The sequence below is a fragment of the Colletotrichum tamarilloi genome, assembly GCF_030869305.1.
Source record: "Colletotrichum tamarilloi strain Tom-12 chromosome Unknown Scaffold_5.1, whole genome shotgun sequence".
NCBI classification, from domain to species: domain Eukaryota; kingdom Fungi; phylum Ascomycota; class Sordariomycetes; order Glomerellales; family Glomerellaceae; genus Colletotrichum; species Colletotrichum tamarilloi.
Genome location: NW_026849388.1, coordinates 321,288 through 344,041, shown reverse-complemented (window position 1 = coordinate 344,041; position 22,754 = coordinate 321,288). Strand labels below are relative to the sequence as shown.

The 22,754-nt window shown below is 52.2% G+C and overlaps 7 protein-coding genes across 7 annotated transcripts; 2 read left to right on the top strand and 5 right to left on the bottom strand.

Moving 5' to 3' along the window:
- Nucleotides 1-1,102: 1,102 nt before the first annotated feature.
- On the bottom strand, nucleotides 1,103-2,064 carry CTAM01_02209 (uncharacterized protein; the record flags this gene model as incomplete). Its single annotated transcript, XM_060518248.1, has 2 exons — nucleotides 1,103-1,508; nucleotides 1,577-2,064. 2 exons carry the CDS (start codon nucleotides 2,062-2,064, stop codon nucleotides 1,103-1,105), a joined length of 894 nt encoding a protein of 297 aa, XP_060386881.1.
- Nucleotides 2,065-4,941: 2,877 nt separating this feature from the next.
- On the bottom strand, nucleotides 4,942-5,523 carry CTAM01_02208 (uncharacterized protein; the record flags this gene model as incomplete). The annotated part of the gene is made up of 2 exons (XM_060518247.1): nucleotides 4,942-5,139; nucleotides 5,212-5,523. The coding sequence occupies 2 exons, from the start codon at nucleotides 5,521-5,523 to the stop codon at nucleotides 4,942-4,944; spliced, it is 510 nt and encodes a 169-aa protein (XP_060386880.1).
- A 791-nt stretch (nucleotides 5,524-6,314) lies between these two features.
- On the bottom strand, nucleotides 6,315-7,812 carry CTAM01_02207 (glycolipid anchored surface protein; the record flags this gene model as incomplete). The annotated part of the gene is made up of 4 exons (XM_060518246.1): nucleotides 6,315-7,298; nucleotides 7,361-7,548; nucleotides 7,613-7,636; nucleotides 7,695-7,812. 4 exons carry the CDS (start codon nucleotides 7,810-7,812, stop codon nucleotides 6,315-6,317), a joined length of 1,314 nt encoding a protein of 437 aa, XP_060386879.1.
- Nucleotides 7,813-10,357: 2,545 nt separating this feature from the next.
- On the bottom strand, nucleotides 10,358-10,693 carry CTAM01_02206 (uncharacterized protein; the record flags this gene model as incomplete). Its single annotated transcript, XM_060518245.1, has 2 exons — nucleotides 10,358-10,477; nucleotides 10,589-10,693. 2 exons carry the CDS (start codon nucleotides 10,691-10,693, stop codon nucleotides 10,358-10,360), a joined length of 225 nt encoding a protein of 74 aa, XP_060386878.1.
- An 802-nt stretch (nucleotides 10,694-11,495) lies between these two features.
- CTAM01_02205 (uncharacterized protein) lies at nucleotides 11,496-11,975 on the top strand (the record flags this gene model as incomplete). The annotated part of the gene is made up of 2 exons (XM_060518244.1): nucleotides 11,496-11,529; nucleotides 11,866-11,975. 2 exons carry the CDS (start codon nucleotides 11,496-11,498, stop codon nucleotides 11,973-11,975), a joined length of 144 nt encoding a protein of 47 aa, XP_060386877.1.
- Nucleotides 11,976-16,086: 4,111 nt separating this feature from the next.
- On the bottom strand, nucleotides 16,087-17,934 carry CTAM01_02204 (protein kinase; the record flags this gene model as incomplete). The annotated part of the gene is made up of 1 exon (XM_060518243.1): nucleotides 16,087-17,934. The coding sequence occupies one exon, from the start codon at nucleotides 17,932-17,934 to the stop codon at nucleotides 16,087-16,089; it is 1,848 nt and encodes a 615-aa protein (XP_060386876.1).
- Nucleotides 17,935-19,854: 1,920 nt separating this feature from the next.
- CTAM01_02203 (uncharacterized protein) lies at nucleotides 19,855-20,199 on the top strand (the record flags this gene model as incomplete). Its single annotated transcript, XM_060518242.1, has 1 exon — nucleotides 19,855-20,199. The coding sequence occupies one exon, from the start codon at nucleotides 19,855-19,857 to the stop codon at nucleotides 20,197-20,199; it is 345 nt and encodes a 114-aa protein (XP_060386875.1).
- Between the last annotated feature and the right edge of the window lie 2,555 nt (nucleotides 20,200-22,754).

The following is a 22,754-nucleotide window of genomic DNA, read 5'->3' as shown; positions in this document are numbered from 1 at the left end:
TAGAAAGGAACGACGGTATTGGCAGCCCTCCCTCCCGCACTGTCACTTGCAGTGGCATGTCCTGCGTTTACTGCGTCAGCTTGGGATGTCCCTGGTCAGAGACCCATGACAGCGGTTCCACGGATTGTCGTGGGGTGTGTTGTATCCAACTTGGCACCTGCATCTGCCCATCTGCTTTTTGGCTGACGTTGGTTGACCTTGGTCAAACTAACTCTTACTACCGGTGAGGGTTGACCTGTTACCTGTGTATTCATACTAAGAGGGCTGGGGCCGGCACAACCCGACGAGGATACGATAGTGCCGTCGAGAAAGTGAGGCCAGAGCGTCGCGGTCCCTTGTCAAAAAGAGCCGGAGCCCACATGACATGAAGGGGGCTTCTGGCCTTGTTTCAAGGGAACGTGCGGGAAAGGTGATGAGGTTGATTCACCAGCACGAAGGAGCCGTGGGCGGGAGACGGGGAGATGGAGTTAGTTTGGAGTCGGGAACAAAATAACGGACGCAGGCAAGGGCAAAAACCATACGCCGATTGGCTCCACGGCGTGGCATCAAGCTATGTTTCAGAAAGTTCATCCTGTCCCGTCTCCCCTTCACCCCACTCCCCGGGGGCGTGAGACGAGAGTCAGATGCCTGTTCAGAGCCTCACAGGTGAGAGCTCCGGTCCAAGACTCCGTCGTCTCCATGGCAGAGCCGGGCACTTGCCGAGAAGAAGCCTGGGCCTGTCTGGTCAATCATTGGATGAGCCGCGGGTCTTTTGCTGGCCGATCCCAGGTCGATTAGTGTTGCGGCTGATGCTGTTATCACAACAGCTGGACGAGCACGGCATATTACTGTCTACAGTATTGTAAGTATGCTCGGCAGACGGCTTGCCTGGTTTCTGCAGATTTATGCTATGATTACTGCGCAAAAGGATTTTTTGGAGGCTACGCACCTTGCGAGTCCAACGCATGGTAGATGGATTCCGTAGGATTGATCGACCGACTGACATGCGCAAAATGCTTTAGAGTTAGAAAAAAAGGTTCTGTTCTATCAGGCCACCACCATACTACGGAGACTGAGGTGACATTACACCCTCCTCCGACGATATATATACGATAGGTATCGCTTACATATCGCCGTCCCTCTTTTTGACCTGCTCCGTCTCGAAAGAGAGTCCCGCATCCTTTCTGATAACCCCATAGATTGCAGACGCATCGATTTCTCGATCAATTCCTTCGGCGTACTCTACGGCTTCCTCTAACTGCTGCAAGACGAGTGACAGCAATCTCGGCTGAGGACCGCTCTTCAAGGCTTGTCTTCCGGCTGCCAGTCCATTGATAGCCGGTGACCACGGTCGCTCGCCTCGAGGAGGCATGTAAGCCCCAGAGGTCAGTCGATTGGATACCATCAATCCGACCGGGCCAATCTGCTCCTCGATCAACGCTTCCGCGGTTTCGACCCCCAATCCAGCTTTCTCAACCAGAGTATGAGCTACACCGACCACCTCAACCATACCTATCGACAGAGAGTTCCTAGATATTCAGTTCCCATCAGGATTTTTATTCTTTCAAGGTAGATGTTCATGTCTGGGTTTTCTTACGCTGCAGCCTTCAAATAGCTCGCTTGACGAACGTCTTCGCCCGTGGGAATGATACTCTTCCCCATGACACCGGTAACATAAGGTCTCACAACATTAATGGAAGTCTCCTTGCCAGCCATTATCCACAACAGCTGTGCACTAGCAGCAAGGGGACTGGCACCGACAACAGGAGAGGCGATATAGTCTGCTCCTCTCTCTTGCAGTCTAGATTTAGCCGTCGCCGAAGAGGAAGGTTGAATCGTCGAGGTATCCACTATGATCTTGCTTTCAAGATGATCAACCTCGAGAATCGTGTCAAGCACGGATGCCACTGCTGAATCGTCCGCCAAAGACATGAACACAATGTCCGAGTCAGACACTAAATCGATGATGTTTGATGGCGTTCCACCAAGTTCCTTCAGAGGTGCCCCACGAGACTCGGTACGATTGTAAAAGCGAAGATTTGGCTCTTGCTTCTTGGATAGATACTTTTGCAAGTTGGAGGCCATATTAAGGCCCATGGAACCCAGACCTGATGAGAATTAACATCTGCAGTTGGGGATGACGTATATGGGCGAAGAGGATATACATGCCTATCCATCCCAGCTTAGGGATGAAGGAAAGCTGCGAGGAGGATTGTAAAGTATGCATGTCGAGTGTAATTAACGAAGCTCTTGCGAATTATGTGAGAGGCGGAAAAGAGGTGCCAATTACCCATTTACATACTTGCCTTAGCATGAATGCACTAGGTGAGGTGATGAGCACCAATTCCCGACCTCTCTGAAGGTTTACTGACAACGGCGTCGGAGATTATGCCAGACTTCCGGCGGTGGCTGTACTTTGAATCTAGGCCCGATGGAATCGGGGTAAAGAGGACTTTATCATTGCCGCCACAAAATGAGGGAAGTTTGAGGCTCTCGCGGTACTCAGATCTTTGCTTGCTCTTCTATAAATGCTACATAGAGTTGACCGCGAGCTTGGGATATAGCGTGAGCACCATGCAATCAAACTGCCATCACCACCAAGGAGTCGTGCCCACTCTCACCCAACATAGTGAAATTCCCTTCCACCAGCAAGCACATACGACCATACCCATCGGAAAATTCGGGATCCCGTCCGCTCTCCCATAGACAAGCCGATGAGGGCCAGACTAGTAGTTGAGTCGGTGACGATCAGCGAATCCCTGGTGTTGTATGTTTTTGTTTTTCTCCCCTTCTCATATTCTCTTTGACCACCAGCAAAGGAAGACAGATAGGTAAAGTAGATACTTCGTACATGAGTAAGTTACGTGGGTTGCAGTCGCAGAGCCGGTGATCAGATCGCCCAACATGCGTGGCCTGCCTATGTCCAAGCGGGTACGGAGGGGGGGGGGGGGGGGGTAAGGAAAATCATGAGATAAAAAAGGAAAGAAGAATTTAGAAAAGAGTCGTCGATCCGTTTTCCCTTGTGCTCGGACATTGAGCAACTTCCCATAACCCTCGGATCCACGGCTGTCTAGCTGTGCTTCGTATGGATACCTTTGGTAGTCAGAGAAACTCGATAACTCTTACATCCAATTGCCTTTTTAGGCAAGAGTTTGCAAAAAACTTTTGTCTAATCTTTTCCTCTCTCCAAAACCCACAGCCACAATCTCATCACGTCACACCGTCCCGACGAGGGGATGAAGGGGGCGCACAAGCTTCAGTCAAGGACAAGTCAGCAAGTCAGTCCAAAAACTATGTGCTTTTCTTGTTCGTCGTTGACCTCTTGATTCCCCCGGTCTGCCGAAATGGTGTCCCAAAACAGGACGAAAAACCGGGTCGCCTCATCTTCCAAACTCTCCCGTTCCAGCAACATGTCAAGTAAGGTACACACACACCGATTTTACTTTCTTTCCATCTCTTGTCAGGTTTTGGCAGAAACCTCTGGTCCCGACCATGGCTTCCACCGACCGAACGACCGACAACGATCCCCAGTGTTCCCAAACGTGAAACGTCCCGGCCATCCCATACTTAGCCTGTAATACGATACCGAACCTCACATATCGCTAATAACGTTACGTCCAAGTCTCAATAGCAGAAAGTATCTATACCTCAACACAGCTACAAACTAATCAAGCTCGTGATCAGAGTCTGGTCCAAAAGAAAAAAAAAAGGAAAAAAAAGAAGAAAAAAGAGCCTCGTCCGTGACTGCCGCCGTCTTTGGTGTGAGTGCTCAAAATCTTTCTTTCGGGCCTCACTTCCATCACACCCTGCTCAACTGAGATGAGCAACTGCGCAGTCAAAACCACCCAGCCTGTGTATGCGTGTATTTCGATCAAGCCAAGGGCAACGATCGGTCACAGTCTCGCCTAGGACAAGTCAGCATGAAAATAGTTTGACAGGCTCCCTCTCTCTCCCAAGTCTACACCCACCAACCAACCTGTCAACTTCTCTTAACACCAAGCACTAAGCCCAAGATGACACCTCCCATCTTGTATCATCGCAGAACAACAGAGATTCAGACCTACCGACACGTACACGTGTACACACGCCTTCGACTATACCACCAGTATAATCTGATAAGACTGCTCGTCGTGCCCGTCCATAACGAAACCCCTCCTCGATCTACAAAATGGAGTCCGTGCCACAAGATATAAGTGAATGTGACAGCCCGTCTGACGTGAGGCCACCCACCAAACGGAAATGCGAACCAGGAAATCACCAAACCATCATCGATCCTACCTGCCCTCTTTCCCAGATCGAAGATTGCGACTGGCTCCAGAGATCCAGGATCTCAGCCACACTTTGTCCCCCTGGTCTCTCCTGTTTGTTGTCCTGCCGTGATGTTCAAACATCGACCGAGGCTCAAACCAGGCATATCCAAATTGGGTAAGTAGCTCCCCGGTCTATAACCCCTCCTATCAAGCCTCTGCAGCCTATCCCAACCCCTATAGCATCAGCGTCTCAAACATGTGAAGTGAGAAACTGTCGCTGAGTACGCCACGCGGCTGCCTGGAACGGAAGAAGAAATGAAGCAGCATTGTCGTTGCTGTAAGTCTATTCCATGAAGCCACGCTATTGTGCAATGTATTTTCACGCAAGCGCTTGAAAGCTGTGCTCGGCAGCATGAAATACTTCAATGCCATGGTGGAAGAGCGAGCTTCCGAGAGGTTGCTCAGTAAGCCTAACCAAAAGAACCAAGTTATTCAGATCATCCCGCGTCATCAAGGACCTCTAGTATCCAGCCATCGTTCCCTCCGCGTCGCTCCCCGGGGGTAGTGCTCCTCGCGGTGCTCTGGGGTATACTATTTTGTCTCAGGAGTTCGTCCTCCTAGCGAAGCAGAACTGGGCCAATTTGTCGCGTGGGGAAGATGGTCTCATCGATCGTGAATCGCCCGACGTCAGCGATGCTGTATTTTCCCCTTTCTAGATCTGACGTACATCTTGATGTCCAATCCAGACAGACTCATAGAGTAATTCCAGAAGGACGAGACTTGTGCCGGCAATAGCAAGCAACATGTTTTGCAGAGTCGCGTGATCGGATCCAGCCATGCTAGTACGTGCATCCATGGCCATCGAGCTTCTCATGAAAGGCCTTCCAGATATTGTGGCTCGATGTGTGTACTTGGACGCAAGACAAACATTAGCACAAGTCCTCTCTACTATTATAACTAATAATGACAATGGAACCCATACCTTTGGTCGGTAATCACCATCAACCGTAGGATCTGGCGAAGCACCTTGTACAGAATGATCAAAGAGTGCTTGGTGCCCTGTCTGGGTTCGTATGTAGTCCGCTATGAAGACAGTGCCAATGATCGTCCAGATTGCGATCACGAGATAGACGAAATTCCTGAAAGTGAACCATCTCGGTAAGTGGACGGCACGGCCGTGTGATTTGGCCGCTTTATGATGATGGTCGGGTTCGTGGTGCGTCATCTCTCTGGGAGCGTGCCTGTGAGTAGTCTCGGGTGGAGGGTTGCCATACTGAAAGAAGAAGCAGGGCATGGTGCCGATACCGATGCTGCTGGTTGAAAGTTGGAGTCCGTTGATTTCTTGGGGAATGTTGTTCGTTGAAGGATGTTGATGATTGAGATATGGCATACTTCGTTAGCTTAAACAGCCCAGATGATTGTGCAATGCCGAGTGGAAGATGCGAATATTTCCATGACAGAGGTCAGTTTCAGAGAGGCTTCCTCAGTCTGAATTTTGAGACCACCAGACTCTCCTTCCTCTGAGAACGAAAGCTTTATGGTAGTCGCAGGGGCGACAGATTGCGAATTGATTTCCCGCAGCAGATGGTACAGCAGCAACTCGTCAAGGCAGTTGCAATGGATGTGAGTCCGCCGACACCAAAACGTCAACATGTGTGGAAGGAAACGGGCGTTTACATCGAAAATTGGTGTCTATTGTATTCGGGGAGGCTCTTGCCATCATCGTAACTCAAGGTCTCCTAGGAGGGCCTCTCCATGTTGTTCTCTGACAGCGTATTATTAATTAATTCATCTCCATCGTCATCTTCTCCAAGGAAACGACTTTCGAGGAACCCTTGGTGACCACTCCCCCTCCTGGAAGACCACCCTTTTCACTCAGCAAATATGGAGCTAAGTTGACCAAACCCTTTGCAAGTCTAGAAACGAGTCTCCGTACGCTCGTCCTCTTGCCATCAACGCCTTGAAAAATGCCCTGCTTCAATACGAAGCTTCCGTGTATTCGCAAAAGGGGTATAATCCATAATCCAATCCGTCGTAATAGTGAATGCACAAAATGTACAGAAGAAGAAAAATTTTCGTGACCAATTACATCCACACAGTGAAGAAGATCATGACACCAACCAATCCAACAGCCATACCGGCGATTTGCTTGGTGCCAGATCCCGAAGGTCTCTCGGGTGCCGAGGACTCAGCGGATTGCGTGGGCGCTGCGGAAGCGCTGGTGCTTGAGCCCGAAGTCACTGATCCTGTCGGGCTCGAAGAAAAGCTGCCCTTAAACGTCTCTCCGAGAGTAGGCAGACGGACGTTCCCGTCCACCAACCAACCCCCCGTGGCTTTAGGACAATCGCGGGTAGAGACGCTTGTCGGATTGTAGTTGGATTTCGCGACTCCTGAAGGAGTGATGGTGGCCCATTTGGCTTGCAGATTCTGGAACTCCGGGGCTCTGGGGGTTGGAGTGCCCTTGCGGGTAAAGCCATCGTACACGTCGTCAGCGGTGATGGTCTTAGATACTTCGGGTCCGTATGACACAATGCCATATCGGTTCTCCTCGTAAATCCATTCGTAAACCATGGCTCCACTCCAGTCATTAACCATGGGCTGGCTGAAGATGGCGTTCTGGTCGTCCCATGTACGCGGGCCCTGACCTGTGATGCATCCCGTTTCCGTGAAGAAGATGGGCACAGGAAACTTCTCGGCCATGGCTTGCAGGTTTGTGTATCCCGAGGTCTCGTACGTGTTTGGGTCGCACCACTCGTACGAGTTGAGTCCAAAAAAGTCAATGTTGTCCTCTGGCTTTCCGCCACAGGTCAGGTAGTCCTGGAGCATGGGCCGCAACTCAGCGATGTCTGCCGCGGAGTAGCCGACGGGAATCTTGCGATAACCCTTCTTGTCGCGATAGGCCTTCATGTCTCGTGCGGCAGCCTTCATGAAAGGGGCGACCTGGGACTGAGTGGGAAGTGCAATGATCTCATTGCCAATGAAGAAGCCGAGAACGTTGTCGTATTTCGCAAAGTTGTCCATTACTTTGGCGTATGCGTTGAACTGCGTCTCGTTCCAGTAGGGAGTATTCTGTACCTCTTGTAAGCCAAAGCACGCGAGCTGGAGATAGGACAGAACAGGGGGGCACCAACAGGAAGAATGTACGAGTCAAAGGTGTCCAAGTCGATGAGGGTGTATATGCCGGCCTTGTCAAAGGCAGACATGCACCCGTCATGATTTGCACTGGAATCGACGTGGTAAACGCGGATTGCGTTGGTACCCAGCGTCTTCATGAGGTTGGCGTCGCGGGTGCATTGATCAGTATCAACCAGTGGGTCATCTGGACGAGCTTTTGTGTTAGACAGCGGACTTTGTAAGTGTGCATTCAGACAGACTGGGCTAACCTGGTGTCAGTTGGTATGCGATGCCTGTGATTGCGTCAGTCCCAAGGATTCTAGTCAGAAATGCAGTGGAAGATTGGCGTACCTTTCATGAACCATTGCTTGCCGCTCTCGTCGAAGAATTTACTGCCTACAATCTCGATTGGTGCAAGGGCTGCGGCAGTGCCAAGCAATAATGCCGAGACGAGCTTGGAGACTCGCATGATGAAGGAGTAATCGCAAGAAAATCCTTCTGATAAGCTTCAACTAGCAAATACAGCAATGGGTGAGGATGCGACGAATGGTGAGAATGCTGATGCCTTAGTGCTGCGGTTCCCAAGAAAGCCAAGAAGAAGAAAGAAATACGACCAAGAGTCTGTTGATGATGTTGAGGATCGAGAGTTGTTGGCTGTAGCTCGTGTCGACGAAAGATTTCGAACTACTGGCGAGGGACACCTCAGTAGGGCGGATGCTGAACTGAGCAGGTGTTTTTGCCAGGCGGAGAAAGTAATGACTGTTGGCCGTGGTTGCCTCTTTTTTGCAGGTCTTCACAAGTTGTCGTGTTCCTTCCTTCGATCTGGTCGAGTACTCGTCCTGCACCAACCGCAACCAATCCCTTCTCTCGCGATTACAACGTCGTACAAGGCGACACTCTCACTCCGCAAACAACGTCCGTTCTTGGCGAAAATGACAGAAAGATTTAAACAGGGCAGCAACCGTGTTGAAGGCCGTCAGACGAGGTGGAAGGAAAGAGACTTTGCCTGGCGTCGAATATCGTGGATAAGCAACAGCCTCACCTCAGGATGACGGGAACGCCTTGCTTGGGGGATGGGGAGGGAAGCTATCGATTTTATTGTTCCAGCTTTGCTACTGCAGCTCAACACGGGAGACACTCCGCACAACAAGGCCCTGCAGACTGCAGTTTTTTCCCTCTCTTTTCTTTACCCCTGCTGGCGTTCTTACAAGTAACAACGTTCCTCTCTTGCTCTTTTTGGAATCCCATCCCACCTCTCCACACACGTGGAGTACCAAACGGATGAGAAAACTGCCTAGGACGAGAAGCTTGGAGCTCGCTCTGGTGCTAGCAAGGAGCCACGGAGCCCGGTCTAGGGTGGGAAACGACGGCGGCAGGGGTGCGTTAGGTGCGCAACGAGGGGAAAAAAAACGAACCAGGAGTTCAAGCTTGAAGCAACAAGGCCGACTGCATGGGTCTGGATCAATGGAGGTGCGCCATGTTGTGCCATTGGCGGCGGGCCAGGGGTGAAGACGGCCTATCTTGATTGTCGCCCGGCCCAAGAGTGGTCCAGAGGCTCCAGAGTCACAAAAGTCTTGACTCTGACTGGCCTCGACACCCTGGCCTTTCTCACTCGACACACAACCGACTCGACATGGACTGCCTGCTGCAGAGAGACCGGCGGCGTTGGTCGGCCTCATTGGGGGCAACGCGGGTGGGTGATGCAAGACGCAACACCAGAGGAGGAGTCACCCAGTAAGCAGGCTGAGTTTACAAGACGCCGACGCGTCTTTTCTTGGTCTTGGTTGACAGCTATGACATCTCTCCTCCAGGGCTGATGATTCTCATCGGAATCCTTCGATCCCTCCCGCTCTCCGCCTCCAGAGTCCACAACAATTACAGATACACAAGCATATCCCCTCACTCAATTGATCAGGGAAATAACCTCACAAGGTCGGCACGGAGTTGCGGGTACTACTCCTAGACTCTCTGCCCTTGTTTCAATCTCCAGACTACAGACAATGAAGACACAAAAGCAAACTTGGCCGTCGTTTCTTTCTTTTGCCCCCACGGCTACAAACAACATGGCGCCATCCACCCGAAGCCACGCCGTCTTTGACGCCTGCCCAACCAGACCAGCTTCTTTGCTGTCTCAATCTGATAAAATAGCCCGCCACTTTTCGTCGCCTCTCACTAGCCTCGCGTAGCCACACGTCCACTCGAACACGAGTCGGGCACCCGGGAAACGGACCGAGCTATTCTGGCTGATGGGTGGCTGCTAATACTAGGCTGTCAGCCAGGGATTTAGTGCTCCGGCAGAACGCAGCCAACGACGAACGAGGACGGCGACAGCGAGGCATTCAACTCGCCACAATGCCTGGCCTCGCCTCTGCCATCTTCAAGTTGGATGCCTCTTCCCAATTGCGACGACTTGTGTCAGGGATTAAGCTGGTCCTTGCCCATCAAGCTTTCGACGCAACGGCGAAAACTCCGTCCTCTCACCACGGCTAGCCTCGACGCGATTTACTTGCTTAATGTCCTCTGCTTCTTCGCCGGCTCGCCTAGACCACCTTGCGGGGATACCTCTCCAGATTAGCGATGGTCATTCAACAGGGTGCGGCTGGAAATTGGCCTTTTTCCCGTCTTCATTTCCTGTTCGCGGTGTATTCAACAGCCCCCAAAGTCGAGGGCGGCTACACGGCAGGAAAAGGCGGCCTAGTAATAATGGCTTCCGGATAATGAGTATGACGCAACACTCTGATCGCAGCGTCTCATTGAAAATCCCTCTTGGCCCTGCAGTCAGGCAATCGTTGACACGAACCAGGGTAAGCTTAACCCCCGGTCCCGTTCACTGCCTGTGGACCTTATCCGGCGAGGGTTGCAACGGCCACTGCAAAAAAAGATGTGAAAACTCGGGCTTCCGTTTCGTTCGAGGAACACCTTGACCGCGAGCCCACTGATCTGAAGAGCAGGGAGTCAGGGAGAGAGTCCGCAGCAAACAGAGAGCGAATTGATGTCACCTGTGGACCCAGGTGTCAGCTTCGTTGCATTACGGCACCTTGACATCCTGGGCGAATCCGTCGTTGGATCCCTCCGAGGAGCCTCTTGGCCGCATCTTCTCTGCCATTGCCCGTCGCAAGTGGTGCGTCGTAGCATTGAAGAAGGTGGCATGCCGCAGAGAGTTGATGCAATGGGCTGTCAGCTGCATCAAGTGTAAACGTTTGCATTCACTTGCGGCGCACCCCGCCGCGTGTTGCTCATCCAACAGGAGCAATGACAGCACGACGAAACAAAGCAATGCGAAGCCCATAGGAGCTTTCTTGTTTGTATCGCGGCGATAAAATGGTTTTGTCGATGCAGGAATCTGCCATGGCGACGAGGCTCCAGCAACTGACCGTCTCAGTGAGACATGCATTTGATACCACTGTCGATAATCTCACCATGGCCTTTCCATCTCGTTTGGCAAGTTGTCAGAACATTTATTTGCAAGCAGCACAAAAGCTCCCTTCTGGCCGGCACCCTGCATGGGCTGAAACATGAAAGGAAACCCCCTCGTCGCTCCATCAACAAGCTCGACCTGAGTTTCCCCCGCCTGCCTCCGCGGTATCCGTGAAAGTTATTGGCAGCTCAAGTACCCATACGGAGTTTCCGTACAGATTGACGAAGGCGGGGTGTTGCTGCTCGACACTTGAGAGCCATCAGCATCTGATGGGCAGACAACGAGGCCAGCGGGGAATAGTAAGGGTCTAACGCGCAAACCAGTTGCCAAGCAAACGCCGCGCGCCCATCAAAAAAACGATGGGCGATCTGCTCTCCCGGTTTGGGTGAAGATAAGGGCAGTAACACCTCACTTCCAGAATAAGGCTAGGTTAGCCTCTCAGAATCCCATCCCATCGCTCGGCACTCGAATCGCTTGGCTTTTCTCCTCGCACCTCGTCCAGAAAGACGACAAGAGAAGCCAATGGTGCGGGGAGCTAAGCTACCGTAGTCGGCCAGTTCTACACCGACGAGTTCAATTTTGAGACGGCTTCGGCGCGTTGACCCGAAGACGTGGCGGCCACGCCTTTCCCCGGCCACCTTCCAAGGTGAAGCCAAATGCAGCCATCAAGCACACTATGCGAAGCAAAAACCTAGGGTATGTCTCTCTCGCCGTGTCGCTCGCCCAAATGCAACATGGAAGCCTGCGCATTCGGCATGTTCCAGAGAGGTACGGAGTAGATCCTCAACCCACCTCCACCTCCGGTCCCCGCATGCCATGCCATGCCCACCAACAAGCGACGAATCCCAGCTGCAACTCTGAGGTTGCAACTTGCGAGTCTGCCTACCCACCTAGGTAGTCGAGCATCGAACTGCCCCTCCCCTGGTTCAGCGGCAACGCGAAACGGGGGTTGACGTCTGCTTCCCGCAAAGCCACCAAGTGGTCGCAGCAGAGTTATTTGGGGTGGTTCCCGGCTGTGGCCTTGAACTTTTTTTTCTTCGTTCGTCTTGAGTAGGTCGCCAGGGAGAAGATGTGACGCCTGTGCAACGTGGTTCTGGTTCGTAGTTGACGGAAAAGCACTGGTCGTTATCCCTTCTCTGCCGCTGTCGGCCCTTGCCGTAAGGTCTCTTATTTTCATATATTGGACCTCGAAGGGCACTTTAGAACAGTTCTAGAGACATTGAACAAGGTAAGGGCAGATGTCTAAAGTGTACCGATCTTTGGTTTCTTCTAGTCCGCAGGGAGGGCGGGTACAGATTCATCGCAGACTTGGCGATTGTGCATCAACCGCCCGTACTGTATGGTGTAGGTCCGTCGAAGTTCTCAGTCATGGCGCGGTGTGAACTTTACCTGGCGCTTCCTCTTTTCAGATCGTACATCGAGTACAGATGTGACAGACATTGAGATGAGCCCAGTTGCAGAGGGAGGCTACTGATCAGCTCGTGTGACTATGAACCTTGAACGGTCGGCATTGAACGGTCTGCTTTTGCGATGGAATCTGTCGATGACTGTCCTAGGTGTTCTTACATAGATATCAACGATGACATATCCCCTTCTGCCTCAATTCTAGAAGGCAATGAACCTGCTTATTGGGTGTTCCGTCACCTTTTCTCGCTTCGACGCTGTCCGAAATATGCGCTGCTCCGTCAACTCGACCTACAAGCGTTCCCTCATGGATTCTTTATGGAAAGTTGAAGATTCCTGGACATCCGCCGCCTCAAGAACCTCACGATGGAGGGATTCCTTCAGCAGCCTTGCGGTGTCTTCATTATTTTGATCCTCTCTATGAGACTCCGCGGCAACGATTGACCAAGGAGAACAGTAGAGCTCTCTGAACAAGCCAGGAGTCGTAGGCATGCTCCTCCTGTACCACTAAAGACTCATTGGTCAGCAATGAATTGTGAACTGAGGAGACCAGAGCAACCGCCTGCCCCAGCAGGTCAGATTTGGACAAGTCTCACCTCAAACGGGCTAGTTTCGGAGAAGACTCTTTGAGCTAACCGCTCATTCTCTCTACCTTTCGTGCAACTCCGCTATTTTGACATTGAAGAAGATGGTAAAGTAAGATGTTACCACTTTCTCGAGGGCCCTTACGTTGTTCGCATGTGACTACTTGAACCAACCTGTTTCACGCCAGCGTGGGGCTCGTCATCTTCCGATATCAAAATTCACAAAGATCTCATCATGCGGCTGTTATATCTGTTGATGTATCAAGAAGTGAGCCGTCTGTTGCTCCTCACGACCGCGCAAGTAATGCACCCATGAGAGGGTTTCAGTTCCCGATCATGAGCTCAGCTTGCTATATGACGCCGTGAGAAGTTTTTCTCTTCAGATTCCAGTCTCTCACGCGGCGAAGCATTCGACAGTTATAGCAAGTGAACCCTTCTGGGCTTGATTCTGCCCAACGTTCATTCCGGACGTACGATGGCGGGTCTTTGACGACGTCAACATCCTCGACAGACCCCTTTGAGTGGTTCTCTGGCAAGCATTGCTTGTTGATGAGCGAAAAGTAAACATTCGCCCCGATAGACAGTATGATGATCTACAAGAGAAAATCGGTGAAGGTTGCTCCGTGGAGGACATACTCTTAGCCCCGTCTAGCTACCTCATCATCTAGATCATGCTATAAACTTCTTTGGACATTCCGGCCCACTGCCGTTGATGGATACGTTTCGATCTTGCCGGTCGTGTCGAAGACGGAGTTCGGGGTCGAATACAGACATGTCGTCTTTGGATAGGCTGATTGGGTTGGGTCTCTAGCAGCATTCTCTTCCCATGCCGTCCGTTCCAAGAATCCCCTCTTACGATTGTAACGAATAGTCGTTTGATCTGGCAGGCGGGATTGTATTTGGTCCTCCTGGAAAGGTTATAGAACGCGTATCTCACAAGTGTAACTAGATACCCGAGAAGTACAAGTCCACAAGAGACTGGACTAACAACAGGAATTTGTTGTATGTAAAGACCTGTAAAGACTCTTCGGTAATATAGAAACTCCATATTCAAGGAACCTGGCGTTATTCTCATGCGATAGATGGACGACCTTCTAAGTTATATACAAGCCACTGTGTGTCAATCTTGAACGACTGGAGCATGAATAAGTTCATTCTACATCTCTCAGCCACCATAATTAGCCACTAGAGTGATTGGTCCGGGAGAACAGATCGACTTCCGAGCACCTAGAACATCAGAATCACCACCCGCATGTGCACGACCATGATAGAGCCGGACTTGAGGCAAACGCGTTGCCCTTCTTCTCCAGACAGTTGTGCTGAACTTGTCGCAATTTAGCGCTGCTACCTAAAGTATATGTAAGAACATGGAGATCCTCCTAAATCTAGGGGCACTCGAGGCCAAAACGGACTTACCTAGCATTTCCAAACTTCTCTCATGACATCGAATCCCTTCAGCCAACCGTGAGAGATGGTCATCATACGGGACGCTACTCTTCGTTGAACAGAAAACAGGGCAGAAAGAATCAGTTCAGATAGACTCAATGCAGGTAGGTACATGACACCATTGCCGTCAAGAAATGTTTGCATTAAGCGCGCTTCCCCCTTCCCCGTGATTCATCTCTCTCAGCAGCTCACCGCAGCTATGTAAATCGGGACCATTGAGTTCCCTAGCCAGTCTCTACCGAGAAGTAAATGTATCCCCAAGGTCTACCCGAATCTCGCAAGCAGCGCGAGTGGTCAAGATCTCTCGGCCTAGTTCATCCCGGAGAACTTGTCAATGACATCAGGCTTCAACTTGTATCAAAAACTCGGAAACGACCTTTCTGTGGAGGTTAATACAAAATAAACACGACCAGACAAGCTTCGAAGTAAACGACAGAAAGAAGGAGGCACAAACGTAAACATGTTCATACAAACCGAGTCACGCACAAGATATCCGTAGGTCGACCTGTGAACCCAAACTCGGCGAGCAGCACATGAGCATCATTCCCAAGCTCATGAACAACACCAAAACTCAATACCAGGATCAGGAGAAACCATGTGGTATTCCACCCGAATACAATCGAATCCTAATCTGTACGAATAACTAGGCACCTCGCCGTCCCATAAAGAACCGGTCGTCGTGTCATTTCAACCGTCAAAAAGCATTCACTCAATGTCCCCCGCGTGTGTTTGTCTTTTGAGTTTCCCTCTTTCAAAACGCGGGGTTCATCCGCCTCGCAGGGATGAGCTGCGTCAGCAGCAGGAGCAGGAGCAGTAGCAGCAGTGCACCTCGTAGTACCCGGAATACCTTAGACAGAGCAGCTTGGAAATTCCCATCAATCCATTGCGTAGATTTCTCGTCCTTCAGGTGGTCCACAGACGAATCAACAAGCGTGCCAGACTGCTACCTACATGAGCCACCTCATTGCAATTTGCTGTTAAAGCCAGTACCGTACTTTGTAGTGTTGCAGCAGCAGCTCGTGCGGCACGCCGCCGCCGCCATCGCCCCCAACACCCCCAAAAGGAATAAGGTGGGAGAAAGCCTCACTCCAAAACCTAGTACCTTACCACGCCTGCGCGCTTACCTACCTTACTCCTCGCGCTCCTCCTCACAGCCCGTGAGACCCCCCTGCTGGAAAAAAGCCTCTTTGGAATTCCGTTTGTCATGTAAACTGCCCATTCGACGAATTCACGGCCATCACGTAACCAGTGGCACGAATAATGCCATTTCTCGCCCATTCAATCAGCGGAATTTACCCTATAGATGGGCAAAGCTATTGCTAGCAAGCTCCTTACGTACAAAAAGGGACCACTTCGTCCCCTCCCTCGCTCGCGGTCGTTTCCCATCCCCGCGCTATTCATTCTTTTCTCCATCTTTTGCCCCCGCCCTCCCTATAGCACCTTGGCCCTCGCTGTTCATGGCTCGGCTCGGAACCCGCACAGTCGAAAAAAACCATTGGACCATTCGACAATTACAAAGATGTACGGGTATATGATTTCAATATCGAATCTTCATTCCTATTTCGGCTTCTCTTTTTTTCCACTAGGGTTGGGCTTGCTTTGTATGCAGAACCATTTGCAATGGGCAATTGCGGCAGAGGTATCGCTGAGCAACAAAGACGAGAGTTAAAAAAAATCACCATCAAAACATCTCGTGTCATGACCATTCGAGCGCGCATTCCCCGCACTTCTTTATCTCATATTGAGATTCTGATGCAAAACCCCAGGCGGTATGGTGTGTGGTATCGATATCGGGACCGCGCCAACACAATGGGGAAAAAAAGTTTGAATATCGCTCATGAGCTGTTGTAACTCGCCCACACATTCGGGCTTCGCGTCGAGGCGCCGTGTCTCAATACACCGGAGCTTGGTCGCTACGTCCGCCTTGGACACCGGGGCTCGAGTCCCACGGGCCGGGCGATCGTACCGGCGGTACCCGGATGTTCCGAATAGCAGTGAACCCGGGCCCGAGGTCTCGGTCTTGATCGCTGCTTGCCGCACTACTCATCCCGCTGTTATTCGACATACCGCCGCTGCTGTTCGTTCTCGAATGGGACAACCCTCTCGGACTGATGCTTCCAATGCTCTCACTGCCACGTCGCGGCAGTTGCGGTATTGAGTTCTGTCGGATAGGCTGCGGCATGAGTTCGGCATTGGGGCTGATGGGCTGTATGCGCAAGTGCGACATGCCAAAGTCCCAGCCGCCGTATTGATGAACACAGTGAGGCTCCTTAATGTCGCAGTATTTGGTCAACAACTGGTACACTTGTGTTTGCACCTCGGCAGCTGAGGGTCGATCCATCGGATTCGCCGACAGCATACGGGCAACAATGTGCATTAAGGGTACGATGCCTCGGAACACGAGGCCTCCATCGGATTCGGAGACCTTCTTTGACGCCTCCTTTGCTAGTGTCGACATCCAGGACTCGACCTGTCCGAGGTTCTTGTGAAATGACGAATCCAATACGGCACCACCACGACCGGGGGTCTTGTGCTTGGCAGCACGGTGTGCGGCAAAACTTTTTGTTGTCTTTTTGACGAGGAAGCTCATCAAGTCCAAAATAACACAGCCAAGCGAGAAGATGTCGGCGGCTTGCGGGTTCAGATGTGGGTTGGGTGTGTTCAGCATCGCATTTGGGCTACCCGGGTTGTCACTCCTTGGGATGGAGAAGTTGGTGTGCGTCTCCGGAGACGTCGATACAGCCATCGTCGCCATACGACCCAAAGGACTCGTCGGACCGCCTGTCGGGCGAAACCATTGTTCCGGGGCTGCGTAGTCGTATGACTCCCGGTCGAACGAATTCTTGTCCGTGTAACCGGCTAAAACCTCGGCGTTTAGTCTCGTGAAATCCGAGTAAAAGATGTGGAGCTGACTGGTGAAGAGTATAGATGAAGGTTTGATGTTCCCATGGCATAGCCTTCTACTATGAAGGTAGGCGAGGGTGTCAGCGAGACAAAGGATCCAGTTCATAATCGTCCGTCTCCGCTCCTTCTTTGACAGATTCTTAAAGGTGGATGGCGTATTGCCAAAGAAAGACTTCAGGTTGGAGTCGGTAGCAGGTGTGAAGAGGACGTATGCCGCTCCGATCTGCGTGTATGAAGCGTAATACGATACCAAGTGGTCATTCTGGATCCCCCTGATGCTATTGATGATCTCGACGAACTCGCCTTTGGAGAGCTGGCCGAACCCGTTCCCGAGTGGGATGCGGCGTCGGTAAAAGACTGTACCGGGACAGTTGGGGAGGACGACCTTGTCTACTGAGGTATTCCCCGCCGGTCTGCGCTCGATGATCTCGAGAGGAACAATTTCGTACTCGTTAAAGACGACGTGGTCGCCTCGTTGGAAGGGCTTCAGCAGATAGGTGAACTGGCGAGAAAAAAACTTGCGCTCAATCTTGTCGTCCCTTTGAGCCGTCAACCTAAGCCGCTCGACATGCTCGGAAGATATGGGCAGGTCATGGTCGTCCCATGAGTCGTCGACGATGCCGAAGATCTGATCTGGGATCTTGAGGTCGACGAGAATCAAGAAGATGCGCTTGGCCTTGTTGTTGATCCAGTCCCAATACGTCTCATCCGTCAAACCATCACCAAAAGCTAGTGGCTGGCTTAGGCGCTCAATCTCCTCTGGTAAGAGGTACTGACAGACGAACTGTCTCGTGACAGTAGCGTCAATCTTTGATGCATCCCACCACTGACCCATGGTGCCCGTTGTCCAAAAATCCAGAGGTTGGTCTCGTGAGGACTGTTCAGCCTTGCGGAGACGTCGGGTCAGCCGCGTATAGCTGGCTCACGGGCTCGATGTTCCACTTGGAGGGTTTTTTGGCGTGTCCTGGGTTGCTTCGCGCAGTTGCTGGCCCCCTGAAATGCGGTGACGTGCCTGCCGTCTAGGACGCTGGCGATACAGGCTGCATTACCGCGTGCCTCAGAGCCCGTTTCTTGGGGGGGGAGAAGCAGCCGGAGGTCGGGATGTGGGAGCTGAAAGCTGGGAGCTGAGAGCTGCGAGCTGCAAAAATAGGTCCAGCAAAAAGATATTATTGGGAGTGTGTGAGGTTTATGTTTGAGACGAAGCAGATCAGATTGGTACTGGACGGGAACGGAATTATTTTCATGGGGTCAGAGGAAGTGTCGGGTTGGTGGTCAGTTCCATGTCGAGTCCGTCCGTCCACATCTGCTTCCATGTTTGGGCACCCTCAGTTAAAGAGAGAAGGCAGCTTACCCTTACCTTTGGCTTTCGCGGCAGCCCTTGTACCGCGTCTCGCAAAGACGTAAGCAGAGGTACTTGGGTCCCCGTTCTCAATGGGCAAATGGGGCCCCAACACTCGTCTACAATTGCCCAGTATCAGCAAGTCCACACACCCAGGATGGGGCGTTTTTGGCTTTTGCCTTTGGGGACGCAGCGGGCGGCATAGCGGGGGCAAGGTTGGCAACACACTAGTAAGAGAAGGCGAAGAAGGCCCCGGCGTACGGCTTGCGGGCGCAAGCGCGGTTGCATGAGCCATCAGTCTCATTCTCGCGTGCCCTCGCCCCGTCTGCGTCTTCCAGTTGGAGAAGGGGGGGAACGAGGTTTGCGGGACGGCTTGTACCTGTACCTGTACCTGTACTTGTACGAAGCACCCGAACCCTGTCCCCTACTCATAAGCCTGCCGCTGCCGTGGCCATTGTACTGTGTAGACGGTGATGGTACATTCGAGGTGCCCGTCGAGGTGCCCGGTGAGATATCTCCCCTGGCCCTGACTCTCCTAAAGTTGCGTTTACTTTGCCGGCACTCTCGTGATGGGGAACTCTGAGCTTGTGGCTCGCATGACGTGGTAAGCTCATTGGCCGGTCTGGCGGCGAGATAAGAAAGCCTTCGAGTCCGAGAGTGATGGTTGTCCCATATGGTACGGATCAGTAGCCATCTCTTCTGTATTAGTTAGTTAACCTTGGCCCGTCGTCTATTCGGCAAAAAGCGCCAAATTCGCTCTGGCAGCCTGACAGGCACGCTTTTCAAGTTCGCTGGCGGGATGCCGCACGCACCCGGGGTGCATGGCATCGTACATTGCAAGTCAGCACTTGCTAGACGGGGGGCTTGCCTTTTCTTGCTGTTACACTGCTTCGTCCACAGCGCATCGTGGCCGATCCCCCATGCCGTGCGGGTGAACAATGAAGGCATTCTTGGCGTGCGTTGGCGTCGACTGAATGTAGAATGCACGCGACATCAACGATGCTCGTCGCATCAGGTCATCGCGCAGCCAGCTCGCTCCCTGACTCTCGCACCTCGCACCTCGCAGGCTCGCATATCGTAGGCTCGTACTCAAGACCCTGAGGGGGACCCCTCTATCAGGGGTTACTGGCCAACGTCATGGCTCGCAGCGTACAGCGTGGGCGAAGGTGGGGTATCCCCAAGGACGTACTGCAGTTGGTAGGGGTCGACGAGAAAGACCCCCACTCCGGGAGCATATCTTTTTCCAACGTTGAGCTTCAGACGTGTTCGTGGCTTGGATGCGGTCGCTGCGTCCGCCTTGAAAGATGGGCAGTATCATACATCGTTGCGCGACAAGAAGCGAGGATGGCAGAAATTCGATAGGGCGTACGGTATGCTCCGTACGTGACCTGACCTGACCTGTCTTGGAGGGGAAATATGCTCGCAGACTCCGTGAACAGGCTTCGGGGAGCCAACAGACAAATAGGAGCACTGCACTGCGCAGACGAGCGGGCGTTTTCAAAGTCTGGCCGCCGGGAGGGCGGCGGTACAACCGGTGGACACCGGCAGGCTGGCTCATTGCCAGGCAAGAAGCAGGCCGCGAGCCAGGATTTCCCAACTGATTCCTTCAACCCACACACTCTCCTGCGCGAGCCCCCGGTTCAATTAGGCTCCCCGGCACCAACAGGAGGTTCCATCGATCGGCGACTGTCGAATAGTAATGGACGGGTTGGGACACAGAGATCAATGGTTAGTGTCGAGGGAGGCACGGGAGGGTCGTAGTGTGCCGTTTTGGGTATGCTTTTTTGGGCATTTTGGTCGTAGAAGCTCGAGAGCACCAGGCGCTTGGATACTCGCTGTCTTGGCTAAACCCTGCATCGTGCCATGCCATGTCTGATCACAGCAGATTCCGGGGCAGGAGTCGTTCTGTGGTGTTGTTATCGAGAAAGTGCCCGTATATCCGCAAGGTAGTGTACGGATATTCTGCTGCACCAGGAGAGATGTTGCGGGCAACAAGGCAGGCGAAGTGCAGATTCTCTATTGGAGTATCAGCATGAGCATGAGCATGCCCCCGGCCTCTGCTCATCACGATTCACCCGGCGGTACCATGTTCGTTTGATAACCATCGAGTGTCTCTAGGCTTGCTTGATTGGATGTTGAAGCGGGAGAGATGACATGACTGGTGTCCAAGTTGCGGTCGGTAGCGAAGGATTGTGATGCAGAAGTGAATTGCCAGGATGAGAGTCGGAGTGCCAGGCTCTTGACGTCCGCCGGCCGGTGTCAGTGGAGAGAGTGGAGGTCGGCTCGCGAGACGGGAAGAGGAATGGAAGGAAGGGTGGGAGCGTGCGGGGGGAGGTCCAGACGGAAGCTGCTGCTGCTGCTGCTGCTCTTGCTGCAAGGTCACAATGGAAGGTGCGAGCTGGAATGCAGTGGTGGGGTCGGACTTGCTCCGCGTGCGTTCCTCAACTGAGCGGGAGGGGGACGAAAGTACCGGTACTTCGCTTACCTCCAGCGAGCCATACTGGCTTAGGGCACCTTGGACCTTATGTAAAGGAAGCCGGAATTGCTGGATATCTCCTCCAGAAGACAAGAGCACTCACTCATATCGCGACAGCGGCCTGACATGGATGGGACTGAGCCGAGTTGGCGCTTAACAGTTATTGGTAATCACGATCGCCAGATCTGTCCCAGGCTCTCGGAGTGGCCCTGGGCCCGCTTTTGAGCCATCTCAACTTCTCCTCTCACTCGATATAAGAGATGTTTAACTCAGGAAACAGAATTGGACAACAGCCTGGAATACCAAGATCGACGCACTCATTGCCCTCCCACACTCACTTCACTTACTACGACCCTTTCACTGGCGACTGGAGACTACATGTATGCTCTTCCACATGCTCGTCGACGCTCACCCTAGTGGCGATCCCCCGGATTACTTGACATTTGCCGTATGTCAACGCTTGCTTCATAAGCTGTCATTTCTCTCTTCACGATGATTGAATCAGTACACGAACTCTTGCTCGTGTTCACCTTTCATTGCCCAGCAAACCGTTGCTTTGGCGGGACGCACAAAAGCACTCTCTGTGTACCTTAAAAATAGGTTACCGGCGTTCCTACGAATAGATTGTGTCCACTCAAGGATCCGGGCGAGACTCTTTCGCGCCCGCAGAGCTAGGCCCGCAAACGTCTCTCCCTGCACCATCCTCATCTGACATCTGACAAACTAATGAGTTGCAACGAGTATCCGTACATGTAGCCCGAGAGGTTAATGTACCCTGCGGTGACTGCCTATGGTCGACCCAAGCTTCCTTATTACCTCGCATGCTGCAAGGTGCCCATTTCTTGCAGTAGCAGTCCAGCAATCGGCCTCGGAGTCTGTTGCTCTCAAGGCCAAGGGCTAGGCCGGGCCTAAAAGTTTTACCGGGGCTCAGTGTCGATACAGCCATGCCTCGCAAACTCAATACAGATTCCAAAGGGACTAGGATCTAATAAGAAGAGAGCATATCTTCTTGACATTTCGACGAGATGCTTCATTCATGTACGAGCAACTCAGAGGTGCGCCATGCTACCTCTAGCCAAGCAAAGACTTGGTCGCTCGCTTGGCGGGGCTCCAACGAAAGCCACCAAAAAAAAGTCGACTCTCTTGATCACACCTCTATTGGCCCGCCGCAAGTCTTGGAAAACGAAAGAAACGGGCGCTGGTGATGGTGAGTGTGTCACCGGCAAGCCATGCGGTCCATCTCACAAAGGTCGCAAAACCCACGCGACATGACGTGCCTTATCGCGCTACACAATCGATTAGATGTTTATATTATGGGATTGAGTGAGAAATACTCTATCATGGACTAAAGACGGTTGTCGAGATTTGTGAAACTCAAAGCTACTTCCGAAGCCAAGGTCTCACGATCAAGGACTCAATGTACAACATCCTCGTGTACTCGAGCTCACTATCTATTGGCTGCGGTGGGTACTTATCCAGCAACAGCAACAGCGACTCTTCGGTCACCCAAAATGGCCAAGCGTGCAGAGGAAGTCCGGAGAACCGTGTTGATCTGAAGTTGAAACTTCGGATCACACCTCAATGATTAATGATTGCAAAGCAGCATACTCCGTACTAAGGTTGACATTGCGACGGAGTTACGGAGGTTTGCTCGGCTTCCTTGAAGCGAACACCTGAACATTTGAAGCGGCGCATAAAGGATTGAGATACCTATCCATCTACCTACCCATCGAAGAGCCAAAGGTGACCTCCACTTAATTTTGCGCCATCTGAGTACATCAAAGGTACGTAAAGCACGTTTCCTATAGGCCTTACTTGCCTACATCTCGACTCGTCCCAG